General features: G+C 32.9%; 1 protein-coding gene across 1 annotated transcript; it reads right to left on the bottom strand.

Annotated features, from left to right (window-relative positions):
• Nucleotides 1-697: 697 nt before the first annotated feature.
• On the bottom strand, nucleotides 698-2881 carry LOC143595919 (caffeic acid 3-O-methyltransferase-like). Its single transcript, XM_077074815.1, has 4 exons — nucleotides 2492-2881; nucleotides 1237-1547; nucleotides 1084-1148; nucleotides 698-1000 (listed from the first exon to the last, which is right to left on the bottom strand). The coding sequence occupies exons 1-4, from the start codon at nucleotides 2878-2880 to the stop codon at nucleotides 704-706; spliced, it is 1062 nt and encodes a 353-aa protein (XP_076930930.1). The 5' UTR covers nucleotide 2881; the 3' UTR covers nucleotides 698-703.
• Nucleotides 2882-16202: the final 13321 nt, after the last annotated feature.

Here is a 16202-nt window from a genome sequence, read left to right as displayed (position 1 = left end):
TACATGCATTAAATTGTTCAATTATGATATAAAAAATTTTTATGTTATAACCCTCCGATTGAAATGTTCTGGTTCCGTCACTGCATGCACATACAACACTAATAATTGCATGCAATACACACTATCGCATATACATAATACAACACTAATGCACATATGCACTATATCAATTTTTTTTATTTTTTGTATATAATATGACACTATTGCACTAATACAATACAAAAAATTGCATATATGCTATTCAACACTATTGCACATATCAAAATAAATACCAGTGCACGCATGCAATAAAAAAAGTCGATGTATTGCATATGTTCACTACAACGAGTTTTTTTATTATTGTTATTTTTATTTTTTTTAGTGAAGAATAACAACATATAAGAAGGATGAAAGAAAAAAAATTTAAAAATATTTTTTGTAGTTAAATTAAAAATATTTTTTTATTAATTCTCTAGTTCTCTCTTTATTATCTCCCTATATATATATATATATATAACGTTTTAAATATGTCTCACCCGTGTGGAATGCGGGCACTATCCTAGTTTCATAAGAAAGGATTTAAACAAGTTATAAAATAAACTGTGGAAGTTTTATTGAATGAGCATAAAATTTGAGATGTTACAACAATACAACATTGTAAACATTCTTTAATCCATCTTGGAAACTTGCACTTATTTAGTAATATTGCAGTTTTAAGATAATTCTACTTATAGAATTCGATAACCCAAAAGGTGCACTTGAAGCATTTCTTTCTCATGCTGCTGAATCCTGAGTCTATAGCCAACGTCAGAAACTCTTCCTCGGTACGCTCCTTTCCTCCATATGTTAAAGTCAACATGAGTGCATCAAGATGAGTGTCGGCTTTCGTGATAGAACTTGTATCTGGTAGAAAAGGAACAATCTTATCTACTATGATTACTTTCCCATCATCCGGTAAAGCCGTATGGCAGTTCTTTAATAACTTTATGCATTCGTCATCACCCCATCCATGCACTATCCACTGTATTTTAATATTTTATTGTAATTTATAGTACAAGTTAGTTGTAAATTACTAACTAATTTTAAAAGGAAGCATATAATTACCTTGAGGAAAATGGCATCACCTTTGGGAACACCGTCAAACATATCTCCAGCAACATGTTCTACACCTGAATTCACATAAACGTAAAGACACAATAATATTGCTTTCACTAATTTATATGATGAAATCAAGAACACACATGCGCGCATACGTACCTGGAAATTGTGGTGCACGACTTATCATAGTAGGTAGATCAAAATTGATGCCTTTAATCTCTTTATGTTTTGATACAATCATATACAGGTTTCCTCCAAGTCCACCTCCAACATCAACCAAAGTTTTGAGGTTGTTGAAGCCGTCGTAATCTTTGAGAATTTCTTTTATTAAAATTGCTGAAGTATCTTTCATGGCCTTGTTAAAAACCTCGGTGAACCGAGGATCGGATGCCATATATTCATATCCTTTCATTCCAGTGACCTTCTCAACTGGAGTGCCTCCGTCAACTACTGAATCTTTAAGTTTAAACCTTGTTATATATAAAAAAAAAACAACGTTGAATAAGTTAACCGCCTTGTTACAAATTAATAATCTATCATTGTACAGTGTAAATCTATAGAATTTGTCAAAACTAACCACCACATGGAAAAAGCATCTACATTTTATGGACATATATATCTTTAATGTCAAAAAGAAGTGTTTATCAATTATGTATCACAATTTTCTTGTCATCTAGACAAATAGTGGCACAATGCAAGTATTTTGGTATATTTTAACAGGTTTAAGTATGGGTAAGTTTGGTTTGGTTAAACTAGCCTATAGCCGAGGTACATGTTTTAGATATTCATAACTGATTAGTTTGAATTATAACTAATTCCGGTTTTAGTCCGATGCCCACTGAGAAAAAGTAGTGTAAAATGTGAGACTGATGAAAATAATATTCTAAGATGGATTATTATCGATCAATTACAAAAATATTAAATTATTAAAATCCAATTTTATTTAATTTTAAAAAGGATAATAAACAAAATTTAATACGTTGAAAATAATGACAACTCTTTTTCCAAAGTATTACTTTATAAAATTATAATAAATATGAAGACTAATTAAATGTCTGTGTGTTAATTTAGTTATTTATGCATATCTTGAGACCCGCGTATTGCGTGGGTTTTTTTAACAAAAGATATATATCTTGAATAACTCATTCACCATTTGAATGAAAGGTTATAGGCGTTTTGCATATGAATATTGTTATAAAATATCTTGGATTCGTTTAAGGTTACAAAATGTAAGATAAGTATAAATTTTAAATATTTGAAAATAAATAGGAATAAAAAGTAAATATTAAATTAAAATTATTTTAAATTGATAATGTCTAATGTAAGCGTGACAAATGACAAAAATTATAACTTTTTGTACCGGTCTCCGGTACCGGTCTCTAACCCTTAAATCCGCCCCTGAATTTGAACGTACCAGCTTTTAATGGTCACCTGATCTTGCAACAAATCCATCATCGGGCTCAACGACGCACCATCCTCATTCGGGATAAAGTGATTAGCAACAGGTGCGAGTCCATACGCTCTAACCGGCTTTGAATCATGCTCCACTTGGATGCATGTGACAACCGAATAGCTTGCTAGTAACTGAAGCATCCGGTCAAGTTTGTTAGGGGCGTCATCGTTTGAGACCGACAAACGGATTGCGATCTCTTGAGCCGAGAGCTTGGCACCTGGCCCCCCCTCGGCTATGGTCTCAAGGACCTTGAGCTTGATTGCACTAGACAACACCATTGGCAATGTTATAGAGGTAGCAAGTTGCATTGCGTAAGTGTATTCGGCCTCTATATCGCCAATGGTATCCATTTTCACTCACTAAAATTTTTGGTTGCTTTTTGTTGCTAAAAACTTTTGTTTGATTAAAAAGATGTCATCGGTCGTTTTTATAGGAACAGTATGATTTGAATTTTCGGATAGTCTACGAGGATAAGGACGAACTTAGGTGACAACATTTTATTAAAATGTTGATTTTTCTCTATGTTGCCTGATATGAATAATTAAGGGGGTTTGTATATTGTTTGAATATGTTAATGCTGCCAATTTCTAAACTGTTTTACGATACAGTTAAACTTGTTTAGGGAAAAGGTATAGTATGTAACTTTTTCATTTTTTCTTAAACAATTAAATTAGTAGACTAGACATATCATTTATCCTTCTCGGTCCATAAATGTAAAATCCTACTTTTGTAAATAGTCATAAATAAAATTTTGTAAATTTAATAGTGTGTTAGTGTTTGATTATGTTGACATGGATTTAGGAATGGGTTAGGATATGGTTATGCGCCATAAGGCCCACGGGGTTTCCTATATAACCCCCCTTAACCACATTTTCCATCACTTTTTCCATATACACACTCAAAACACACACAAACTCTCATCCTTTCATATTCATTTAAGATTCAGAGAAACAAGGATATATCTCGTGTTCAAGCATCATCAAACACCAAGAAACATGTCTAGATCCACGAGTTGGTCCAAATCCGAACCCATCCAAACCCGTTAGGTAAGTTTCGGGTTAAAAAGGCCGGTTAAGTGTTTGAAGTCGGTTTGCCATGAAACTTGGTATAATAGTAGATCGGGCTGCAAGATACAAGAAACGCATAAACTTGATGAAAAAACAAGTTCATGGCCGTGATCCGGTTAACAATCGGGTCGTGTAAAAGCAAGTTGACAAAGTCGTTACGGCCCAGAACTTACCATAGTGGTAAAACGTGTCACACCCCAACCTACAGCGGAATATGCCAGGGCGCGACATAATTGTATCATACCTCAAAAGACACTAAAGTATAATACACGTGTCAATATCTAAATTATTTATTTCATAAATTTTAAGTACGTAAAAACACAAACATTGTCTCGAAATAAATAAACATTACAAGTGAAAAATAATTAAAATTCATCTAAAAGTTTTCATTCGTCATGCAACCTAAAGTCTAACTATTCTTTAACTTGTTTTCTTCATCCCAAAAAGCTACATGCGTCATGCGTGAAAATATATAGTTTGCCAACATAAAGTTAAGTAAGTAATTACGGTTTTTGAATACATATAATATTGAAAATGACAATTCTTTGCGATAAATATGAACTAATACAACTAACATAACAATAAATATAAAAATTGTCTTTTCACTCAAATCACATATATAACAAGCTACTCCGACGGCGTATAATCATCATACTAATGAGGATGAAGATGAGATACCAACAACCATAACTTAAAAGTAAACGCATAGTCACATTCGCACGTATAACCAATTGAGCAATATCATACAAACACAAATAATGGAATTGCAGTGTAAAATAAAATAACTGAGTTTGTGAGCGCAAAACACCCCCAAAATATAAAACGGTAAAAAGAGGGGATGTGAATTACTCACCTTTAGCAAGTAGATTAGTGAAGATGAAACGGCAATAAACAATTAAAGTGAAAACGATCGAGCTCCTCAAGATTTGCCGACAAAGATTCCTAGTTAAATATAATATAAATTAATTTATAAATGAAATATTAACAAGAGTTATAACGTAGTTAAGGTTGGATGGGGTTTTAAGCCAAAATTGAGATTAACGAATTGCTAGTTCAATTGTTAAGGTTATTAATTGTTTTAAATAATTTGTAGTCTTTTCGGGTTTAAATTCATTAATATATTTGTTATTTATTATTTAATATTATTATTACCATCGTTGTTCTTGTTATTAGCATTAATATTATTATGCACCAGCACCGCGCCTTGGACCGTTCAGTGTTTTAAACTTTTATGCACCAGCATGATGGCTGGTGCTTCAACTTGTGATCGTGAGCGTTCTTTACGGTATGTATACAGAATCCAAAATCCATCCCCCAATCAACAAGAACCCTAGATCATGAATTGGTTTGATTGATTAGCGTAAGTTACAACTGAGTTAGGGTTTTTGTTAGCCGATGATGGACGAACTGAATGCACGTTTTTATTACCTGAAACGTTAACGGATTAAGGGAGAACGAGGAACAAGGAGTTCCGACTATAACTTGATCTTGCGACTGATTTGAGCGGCTTCTTTTAGTAAATTGAGTTATGGTGCTAGTACAAGGGTGGTGTGTGCGAGTTTAATTGTAAATTCGTTGCGTATTTATAGTGGTTTAAGAACAATTAGATCGCAGTTAGTTAGATGCGTCATTGGCTGCCAAATTAACATTAATTCCCTAATTAGATCGTCGGGGTTATGCGATTTTGGTTAGTAAATGATTTGATAATGTCAATCATTGATTAACTTCGAAAATTACAGATTAAGAAATAAAGATTAGTGTTATCGGGCGATGGAGGGAAAGAGGAAAGAGGAAGAAGAAAAATTTTGAACATTATTTGCAATTAGCCCCCCTGCTCAATAGAGGTGGATACATATTTGGGTTAAAAGTTAGTTAGGGGCATATTTTGTAAATCTTTGATAATGAAAATCAAATAAATAAACAAATTAAAAAAAAATGGGTCGGGTTTTAAGGTCCGAAATTTAACGAATATTACAGTATTCACAACTTTTTGAAAATTTCGTCCTGGAATTAGAATACAAGAAAAAAAATAATTAAAATAAGAATAAACCCGGCCTTGTATTCAGGTGGAGGAAGGTAAGCACTCCATTAGACCACCATAACCAAGAAATCAGGTAACGGTCCGGCTGAAGAGCTTAACAAAAACTTAGCGCGAACCGGGAGGCAACCCGGCCTTGTATTCAGGTATGTGTATATTTTTGTTATAGTTGAACTTTGTGGGTGTAGTTCACTATAAACCCTCATGAGACCATACTCATCCACCCGGGCTACCGGCGGATTTAAAGGACTTGTTGCATACGCTAAATGCAATCGTGATTCCTACGAAAGTGAGTTAGGTCTTTTAACATTTTTACTCATTTAACAAATTTGATTATGAAATTTATTTAAGCTCGGTTTGGTAATTAAAATTAGGAGTTTTGCAAACGGTTTAAAAAGACCTATTCTAATAAATTGTGAGAAGCATGCTTCTACGCTTTTGAGAGTTTGCAGATATTGTTTTGAGAGTTGAGAAGAAAGGTTCACCGAGAGCATCATCGAGGTTACGAGAGTTGCACATGAGTGTTTTATTTCTTATCAGGTGATTTTGTTTTCATAATCTTCTTTGTTTTGCTAGTTTTTGTGTTAAAAGTGTAATTGTATAAGTGTATATTAAGATAGGCCAGCACATCAAGCCCGGTTTTAAAATTGATCAAAGTAAATTTTAACCTCGTCCTTAGTATGTTCAGTTAAATGATAAATTTTAAAACATTGAGGACAATGTTTACCTCAAGTGTGGGGATGAGGGAAAAATTGAAAAATTAAATGTTTCTTGAATTAAGAATTTTTGTACAATAATGGAAAATGATAGAAAAAATTGGGGATTGTTTTTCAAAATCTACTATTATAGTATATAAAAATGTATTTGTGTCGCTTGGCACCTATTTGAACCATATTTGTGCCACTTGGCAATTTTTTTCAATCATTCAAACTCAATTATTAATTACTATAACTAATTAAACAATAATAATTATAAATTTACGTATTCAAAAGCTTTCCATTTATGTTAAATTTTATTATAGCAACTTTTAAATATAACATTCTAATTACTAGGGTTCAGTTATATCATTTCAAAAATAAGAAAATGTTATGAACCTTATATGTACGACAAAATAAGTTGACCATCATTTTTATTATTTTATATAATTTTCCATCCCTTTTGTAATTCTCTTCAAGTTTCAACCATGAACAATTCCTTTTTAAAATAATCAATATTAAATAGGTTTAACATTTTTTCATCCCTATTACCATCCCATTTTAAACGACGGGACGCATACATTCTGATCGTAATGTATGCTCTTCATATCTGAAAATGATAATTCACCTAATATTCCAAACCAATAAAATGATTCTTAATTTTTGTTGCTAAAAACTTTTGTTTGATTAAAAAGATGTCATCGGTCGTTTTTATAGGAACAGTATGATTTGAATTTTCGGATAGTCTACGAGGATAAGGACGAACTTAGGTGACAACATTTATTAAAATGTTGATTTTTCTCTATGTTGCCTAATATGAATAATTAAGGGGGTTTGTATATTGTTTGAATATGTTAATGCTTCCAATTTCTAAACTGTTTTACGATACAGTTGAACTTATTTAGGGAAAAGGTATAGTATGTAACTTTTTCAATTTTTCTTAAACAATTAAATTAGTAGACTAGACATATCATTTATCCTTCTCGGTCCATAAATGTAAAATCCTACTTTTGTAAATAGTCATAAATAAAATTTTGTAAATTTAATAGTGTGTTAGTGTTTGATTATGTTGACATGGATTTAGGAATGGGTTAGGATATGGTTAAGCGCCATAAGGCCCACGGGGTTTCCTATATAACCCCCCTTAACCATATTTTCCATCACTTTTTCCATATACACACTCAAAACACACACAAACTCTCATCCTTTCATATTCATTTAAGATTCAAGAGAAACAAGGATATATCTCGTGTTCAAGCATCATCAAACACCAAGAAACATGTCTAGATCCACGAGTTGGTCCAAATCCGAACCCATCCAAACCCGTTAGGTAAGTTTCGGGTTAAAAAGGCCGGTTAAGTGTTTGAAGTCGGTTTGCCATGAAACTTGGTATAATAGTAGATCGGGCTGCAAGATACAAGAAACGCATAAACTTGATGAAAAAACAAGTTCATGGCCGTGATCCGGTTAACAATCGGGTCGTGTAAAAGCAAGTTGACAAAGTCGTTACGGCCCAGAACTTACCATAGTGGTAAAACGTGTCACACCCCAACCTACAGCGGAATATGCCAGGGCGCGACATAATTGTATCATACCTCAAAAGACACTAAAGTATAATACACGTGTCAATATCTAAATTATTTATTTCATAAATTTTAAGTACGTAAAAACACAAACATTGTCTCGAAATAAATAAACATTACAAGTGAAAAATAATTAAAATTCATCTAAAAGTTTTCATTCGTCATGCAACCTAAAGTCTAACTATTCTTTAACTTGTTTTCTTCATCCCAAAAAGCTACATGCGTCATGCGTGAAAATATATAGTTTGCCAACATAAAGTTAAGTAAGTAATTACGGTTTTTGAATACATATAATATTGAAAATGACAATTCTTTGCGATAAATATGAACTAATACAACTAACATAACAATAAATATAAAAATTGTCTTTTCACTCAAATCACATATATAACAAGCTACTCCGACGGCGTATAATCATCATACTAATGAGGATGAAGATGAGATACCAACAACCATAACTTAAAAGTAAACGCATAGTCACATTCGCACGTATAACCAATTGAGCAATATCATACAAACACAAATAATGGAATTGCAGTGTAAAATAAAATAACTGAGTTTGTGAGCGCAAAACACCCCCAAAATATAAAACGGTAAAAAGAGGGGATGTGAATTACTCACCTTTAGCAAGTAGATTAGTGAAGATGAAACGGCAATAAACAATTAAAGTGAAAACGATCGAGCTCCTCAAGATTTGCCGACAAAGATTCCTAGTTAAATATAATATAAATTAATTTATAAATGAAATATTAACAAGAGTTATAACGTAGTTAAGGTTTGATGGGGGTTTTAAGCCAAAATTGAGATTAACGAATTGCTAGTTCAATTGTTAAGGTTATTAATTGTTTTAAATAATTTGTAGTCTTTTCGGGTTTAAATTCATTAATATATTTGTTATTTATTATTTAATATTATTATTACCATCGTTGTTCTTGTTATTAGCATTAATATTATTATTATTATTATTATTATGTTAGATTTACACATTAAATACATTTAAAGATAGGAAAACTAAATGCACCTTTACTATAATTATTTTGTATTTATATTATTATTATTATTTGATATTCATGCTATATTAACTATTGATAAAAACGTAACTATTATCTAATAATATTATTAAATATTATAATATATATATATATGTACTAATGGGAGAGTTAAACGTAATTTGCTTCGGACGTTATTAGTTCGGTTAATTTTAATATACGACGATATATATATATATATATATATATATATATATATATATATATATATATATATATATATATATATATATATATATATAAAAGTTTATTAGAGTTCCAATTATATATCAATGCATATATAAAATATATCTATGTATAAATATATTTGTATATGATATGTTGTTGTCAGGATAAGGTGTAAAGTCCGGAAAATAATACCTTAGGTTCGCTTTTTTTTAACAAAATAAAGTTCATCTAGTGATATATAAACCATATATATATAACAAAAATTGATTTAAAGCTCTTTAATAAAAAAAACAAAAGAAAACGGGTCCAGGGGTTCGAACCCGCGCCTTGGACCGTTCAGTGTTTTAAACTTTTATGCACCAGCCATCAGGCTGGTGCTTCAACTTGTGATCGTGAGCGTTCTTTACAGTATGTATACAGAATCCAAAATCCATCCCCCAATCAACAAGAACCCTAGATCATGAATTGGTTTGATTGATTAGCGTAAGTTACAACTGAGTTAGGGTTTTTGTTAGCCGATGATGGACGAACTGAATGCACGTTTTTATTACCTGAAACGTTAACAGATTAAGGGAGAACGAGGAACAAGGAGTTCCGACTATAACTTGATCTTGCGACTGATTTGAGCGGCTTCTTTTAGTAAATTGAGTTATGGTGCTAGTACAAGGGTGGTGTGTGCGAGTTTAATTGTAAATTCGTTGCGTATTTATAGTGGTTTAAGAACAATTAGGTCGCAGTTAGTTAGATGCGTCATTGGCTGCCAAATTAACATTAATTCCCTAATTAGATCGTCGGGGTTATGCGATTTTGGTTAGTAAATGATTTGATAATGTCAATCATTGATTAACTTCGAAAATTACAGATTAAGAAATAAAGATTAGTGTTATCGGGCGATGGAAGGAAAGAGGAAAGAGGAAGAAGAAAAATTTTGAACATTATTTGCAATTAGCCCCCCTGCTCAATAGAGGTGGATACATATTTGGGTTAAAAGTTAGTTAGGGGCATATTTTGTAAATCTTTGATAATGAAAATCAAATAAATAATTAAATAAATAAACAAATTAAAAAAAAATGGGTCGGGTTTTAAGGTCCGAAATTTAACGAATATTACAGTATTCACAACTTTTTGAAAATTTCGTCCTGGAATTAGAATACAAGAAGAAAAATAATTAAAATAAGAATAAACCCGGTCTTGTATTCAGGTGGAGGAAGGTAAGCACTCCATTAGACCACCATAACCAAGAAATCAGGTAACGGTCCGGCTGAATAGCTTAACAAAAACTTAGCGCGAACCGGGAGGCAACCCGGCCTTGTATTCAGGTATGTGTATATTTTTGTTATAGTTGAACTTTGTGGGTGTAGTTCACTATAAACCCTCATGAGACCATACTCATCCACCCGGGCTACCGGCGGATTTAAAGGACTTGTTGCATACGCTAAATGCAATCGTGATTCCTACGAAAGTGAGTTAGGTCTTTTAACATTTTTACTCATTTAACAAATTTGATTATGAAATTTATTTAAGCTCGGTTTGGTAATTAAAATTAGGAGTTTTGCAAACGGTTTAAAAAGACCTATTCTAATAAATTGTGAGAAGCATGCTTCTACGCTTTTGAGAGTTTGCTGATATTGTTTTGAGAGTTGAGAAGAAAGGTTCACCGAGAGCATCATCGAGGTTACGAGAGTTGCACATGAGTGTTTTATTTCTTATCAGGTGATTTTGTTTTCATAATCTTCTTTGTTTTGCTAGTTTTTGTGTTAAAAGTGTAATTGTATAAGTGTATATTAAGATAGGCCAGCACATCAAGCCCGGTTTTAAAATTGATCAAAGTAAATTTTAACCTCGTCCTTAGTATGTTCAGTTAAATGATAAATTTTAAAACATTGAGGACAATGTTTACCTCAAGTGTGGGGATGAGGGAGAAATTGAAAAATTAAATGTTTCTTGAATTAAGAATTTTTGAACCATATTTGTGCCACCGGGCACTTTTTTTCAATCATTCAAACTCAATTATTAATTACTATAACTAATTAAACAATAATAATTATAAATTTACGTATTCAAAAGCTTTCCATTTATGTTAAATTTTATTATAGCAACTTTTAAATATAACATCCTAATTACTAGGGTTCAGTTATATCATTTAAAAAATAAGAAAATGTTATGAACCTTATATGTACGACAAAATAAGTTGACCATCATTTTTATTATTTTATATAATTTTCCATCCCTTTTGTAATTCTCTTCAAGTTTCAACCATGAACAATTTCTTTTTAAAATAATCAATATTAAATAGGTTTAACATTTTTTCATCCCTATTACCATCCCATTTTAAACGACGGGACGCATACATTCTGATCGTAATGTATGCTCTTCATATCTGAAAATGATAATTCACCTAATATTCCAAACCAATAAAATGATTCTTAATTAGTATCACGTTTTTTTTTTTACATTTTGTAGTTTACACTCTGTTTCAACTCATTCAATTCCTCTTATTAATATACATAAACTTTGAATTGTTTATTATTTAAACATGATTTTGTTCAATATTCACGCCGCATAACATATACGGCGTATATGTTGAATAACAACATATACATTCACAACTATGTAGTCATGTGTAGTATGAATATTATTTTCTAATCATTATATAGTCTAAAGATGACTATCAATATGCATATTAATATGACTATGTCATTATCAGTGCATAATATTTCATGTTTAGGAGATTAAAATTAACAAATCTATATTATTACATTATAATGGGGACATGCAACCTTTCATCTCCCTGACTCCCTCCATTCTCTCTCATTCAGACGCCGCCGTCACATTTACTAGACTCTTCTCGCAGGCGACTTAAAGACTCTTTTCCGGAAACAATTCACTACAAAGACTGTCCCTAGGAATAAACGGTGTAATCCTTCGATTGAATGCGAAATCAATGCTATCCCTCAATTGACATGCCATTCAATTCTGTCGTCGGTTTCAGTCTCTCCCATCGCCATTCAATTCGTGTTATCAATTCGGCCATTACTCTGAAGATAAATGTGAACGGCTAAACTCCTCTTGATTGATTGAATGGATACTCAAGAGTTTTACCCATTTTTGGTTATCGAATGCTGTTGTCTACATCGCTGTGTATCTAAGGTAAGATTATGCTCCCCATATTCGTCAATTGAAGCCTGGTTTAATTTAATTAGGTTAACTTAGAGATTGTAAACAAGAATCTGGTCGTGATTTTTATGGGAATTTCAGCTGGGCGTGAAAGTATTAACCCTTTTATATGTTGAATTTATGTGATGCATGTAAGGAGTTTGTTGAAATGCCAACTTATGATTTAGACTCATGGGTGTATTTTAACCCTTTTTTTTTATAAATATGGAAATTATGTTTTACCAGGTGATGTGCTTCCAAGATTACTGCAGCCACTAGCTCAATTACCAGACCCCTACTTCAGCGCTTTATTATTTTGATGCCATCGAGAGTGCACAATCTAATCAAGGTAATTTTTTTAAAGTGTTTGTTCTTTTCTGTGATGATTGTTGAATGATATCAAGTGAGCATCAGGTGACTCCCCTAATAAGAAAGTTGTGCACTGAAAAGTGATGGTGGATATGTATGAACACGCAATGACTTGGGGATGTAAAAAGTGATTTACTAGCCTAAGGTGATGTTGCACTATAATTTTATGATAAAAAAAACTCATAAAAAAAGTGATGGATTATTAATCAGTGGGATAACTAATAGTTGCCAAATGTAGTAGTTGTGAATTGAGCAGCCTGGGTAACGGGTCAAAAGGGATCGTGTCAGGGCAACCATTAACACTCTGTTCTTGGCCTAAAGACTTCAGATTTGGTCGGTAAGACACATATATGATATATGATTATCCTTACATGAGAGTCTTTTGGTTATAGGTTTGCAGCATTGTGAGTTTATGTACAGTATTTGTTTTAGTTGTATGTTAAACTTTTTATTTAAGTTATTGCATCAACTGTTCGTTAGATGTGGCCCGTTTAACAAGTTTATTTTTATTTTCCTTTAACTATACATATTGTTTGTGGTCATTCATGCTCATGAACCATTTTTTTTTACTATTCACAAACAAACATAAGTGAACATGGACAAAAAAACCTGTTTTTTTTTTAAATGCACATGTTTGTTTATGTTCATTTATTCGATTAATGTTACGTGAACATGCCCCGCTTGTGTTCATTTAGTTTGGTCCTCATTATTCAACAATTATATATTTTTAGTCAACTTATTATCATCTCTTACTTTACTTCTTTTGTTACTTTGGTTTGATGTTAATAGAGAGTTTCTTTAATCAAGAAGAGTTACAAATTACAATAATTTTTATTTTGCAGCCACTTTGGGTACTTTGGGGTCTTGCGGGAGGTGATGGAGAAATAGGTTATGATTTATCTTAAAAGATTTTAATGTTTTATGTGAACGTGCTACATATTAGAATGTTTTAAATTTTTTTGATCTTTTTTTATTTTTTTTGTTGTTGATGAGTTGTTTTGGAGGCTAACTAAAAATCTTAACTTCCATATCTGAACTACCAGGGTCCAAGAGTCAACTGTGTATGCGTCCAGCTATACGTGACACATTTCCTGTATGCGACAGCAGTTACAGCAGTTAACCTTGCTCAATGACACCTATAAAAAAGCTTTCTGTTGTTGATACTCTCTTTAGAGGACTTCTTAGGTTCATATATTAGAAAAAATATATATGAAATTCCCCTTTTTGTTAAGTTATGCATATTATAAAGAGTGCTGACTTGTCATGTGTATTTACACAGCTCAAAATGATACATCCATAACTCGGCGAAGACATAATGTTTTACTTTTAAACCTTTGTGTGGACACGTAATCTCGGTGTTTATGAGTGTAAACTACTCTTTTCAGACTCTATTTAAATTCTCTTTGACAATATTTGCATTTCTTATAACATTCCAAATATGCGTGAACATGGAAGATGATATGTCAACCGCCCAGCTGGCAATGGCGTTCCCCTTAAAAGAAAAAGGTTAGGCAACTTTTATATTGTTGGATGAAGCTCATCTAGAATAGCGGTGCTCTATAGTTAGGTCAATCAATTTGTAAGCTTTTGAATTTGTTAGGCCAACAGGGCTTTTTGTTAATAATACAAATATTAATGTAGGTTACAGAAGCGGATATTGAGGAGTTTGAATCCAAGTACAAAGTATGGACAGGTAATAAACATACACATATAATCATTATTTGATCTATAATTCATTTAATTTCCTGACTTGCTTTCTAAACCTCTTAAATTTTTCATAGGCCCTTTTGCTCCATGCTATACTCGGATCCTAAGCTTGATTCACATCAATTCGAAGATACCCTAAACGAGTCAATTTCTACTGGTAAGTTTTAAGTTGAAAATTTTCACATAATATAAATAGATTTAAAATTATTAATTATACTTGCAGGAGATTTCAAATCATCAAAAATCTTATCTAAAATGGGGTAAAGAGGTTTCTGAAACAAAAAACATTTGTTTATTTTGGGAGGGGTCAAGTGTAACTAATATTTCTATTAATAGGGATTAATAGCTAATAGGGAGAGGGGAATAGATTTATGTTTAGGATGGCATTGCCATGGCTCCTGCTTATGCAGTGAGAGAGAGCTCGGCTCGGGAATCTATTGTAACTTTTCTATATATTTTCATTAATACTATCGTTCGGTTCTTTGTTTGCCTTATCCTATTCTTTAATCTCAGTTAACCACAATCATAATATATCAAACCCTATCATTGGTCCGACCTGCCACACCTCTGCTCTCATTTCGATTTCAATTTCCAGATCTGTTTTCACGTTCAGATCTCAGATCCAGTTCGATTTCAATTTCCAGATCTGAGTTCACGTTTAGATCTCAGATCCAATTCTATTTCAATTTCCAGATCTGCTTTCATGTTCAGATCTCAGATCCAATTCGATTTCAGATCTGCTTTTCGGATCTAAGTCTGATTTTTTATTCCAGTTCAATTTTGGTTAATCAGAATTCTCGTTTGGACATTCACGAGCAACAGATTAAGCAGCTTCAAACTGATGTCACTGAAATCAAATCCGTTTTGAAGTTATTGGAGGAGGATCGGGCTGAATCAGTGGAGTTTCGAAAGGTGTTTCTCGATTGGATGAAGCAACACGAGAAGAGAACTGATGATGGTTCGTCTCCATCAATTCTTCCAAATCCGTCTTCAGATCTGAAAATTGACCCAGCGGTGGATTGTTCCTCTGGTCCTCTTCCTAATTCGCCATCTCTACTCACTCAATTGGAGGCAATAATCTCACGTTCTAAAGCCAATTCGTTGGGCGTTGGTGATATTATGAGAAATAATCAACCGACCAAGCCAAATTGGGGCTAATATGTGATTATTGGGTCGTATTGGATGATCTTCAGTGGGCTTTGGTCCCTCATTAGGAGCAGGAAATTATTGTGGCCCGGGACTCTCCAAATTTAGGCCCGTTAGCTAGATTGGGCTTCAACATGGCTGGCAAATCACTATTGGAGAGGAAGACCAGTTCTAGGGATGCCACTCTGCTATAAGTTACTTCAGTTGTGTTTCCCTCTGTTGATTCGGGGTTGCAATTGAACTCAATTTCATTTGAGGGTGTGACCACCCAATCTGCAGGTCGACTCGGTGGTACCAAGGATTTCTTAATCCCTATAGTTCTATTTCAGCAACCTCCACCGCTGGAAAAACATCTTTCGATGGTCACGGTGGTGTCTACGTTCAAAATTGGCGATAGACGCCTTGTTTGAATGTCACTCTTCACAATCCATCTACATTCATATATGTTGGCTTCATTCCTTCGCTTCAACAAGGAGATTTTCGATAGGTATTTTGTTGGGCTATTCGTCAAGGAAAATTATCAGCTTTGGACCACTCATACTGAACTGGTTTTGTCTTTTGGCACGTTTATCACTGTTGGGTCCTATCATTTGTGGGTGCTGCATGGGCAGGGTCGACCACTTGAAAACACACTTGGAGATGCCTTTGCTCGGTTATCAAGTCAGTTGTTCGCTCCCAGTCTTGAGGACAAGAC

The sequence above is a fragment of the Bidens hawaiensis genome, unplaced genomic scaffold, assembly GCF_021521415.1.
Source record: "Bidens hawaiensis isolate Kalapana, Puna unplaced genomic scaffold, B.hawaiensis_p1.1 tig00045723_1, whole genome shotgun sequence".
NCBI lineage: Eukaryota > Viridiplantae > Streptophyta > Magnoliopsida > Asterales > Asteraceae > Bidens > Bidens hawaiensis.
Note: the sequence above shows the minus strand (reverse complement) of the source record. Positions and strands in the feature narration are given on the sequence as shown.

What these genes read in the sequence shown, in the direction of transcription:
- LOC143595919 (XM_077074815.1), bottom strand. Translation starts at nt 2,880, where the DNA reads ATGGATACCATTGGCGATATAGAGGCCGAATACACTTACGCAATGCAA. An exon ending in CAGGTGACCATTAAAAGCTG is followed by an intron (nt 1,548 to 2,491) that starts GTACGTTCAAAT and finishes ATATATAACAAG; the next exon opens with GTTTAAACTTAAAGATTCAG. An exon ending in TCGTGCACCACAATTTCCAG is followed by an intron (nt 1,149 to 1,236) that starts GTACGTATGCGC and finishes ATGTGAATTCAG; the next exon opens with GTGTAGAACATGTTGCTGGA.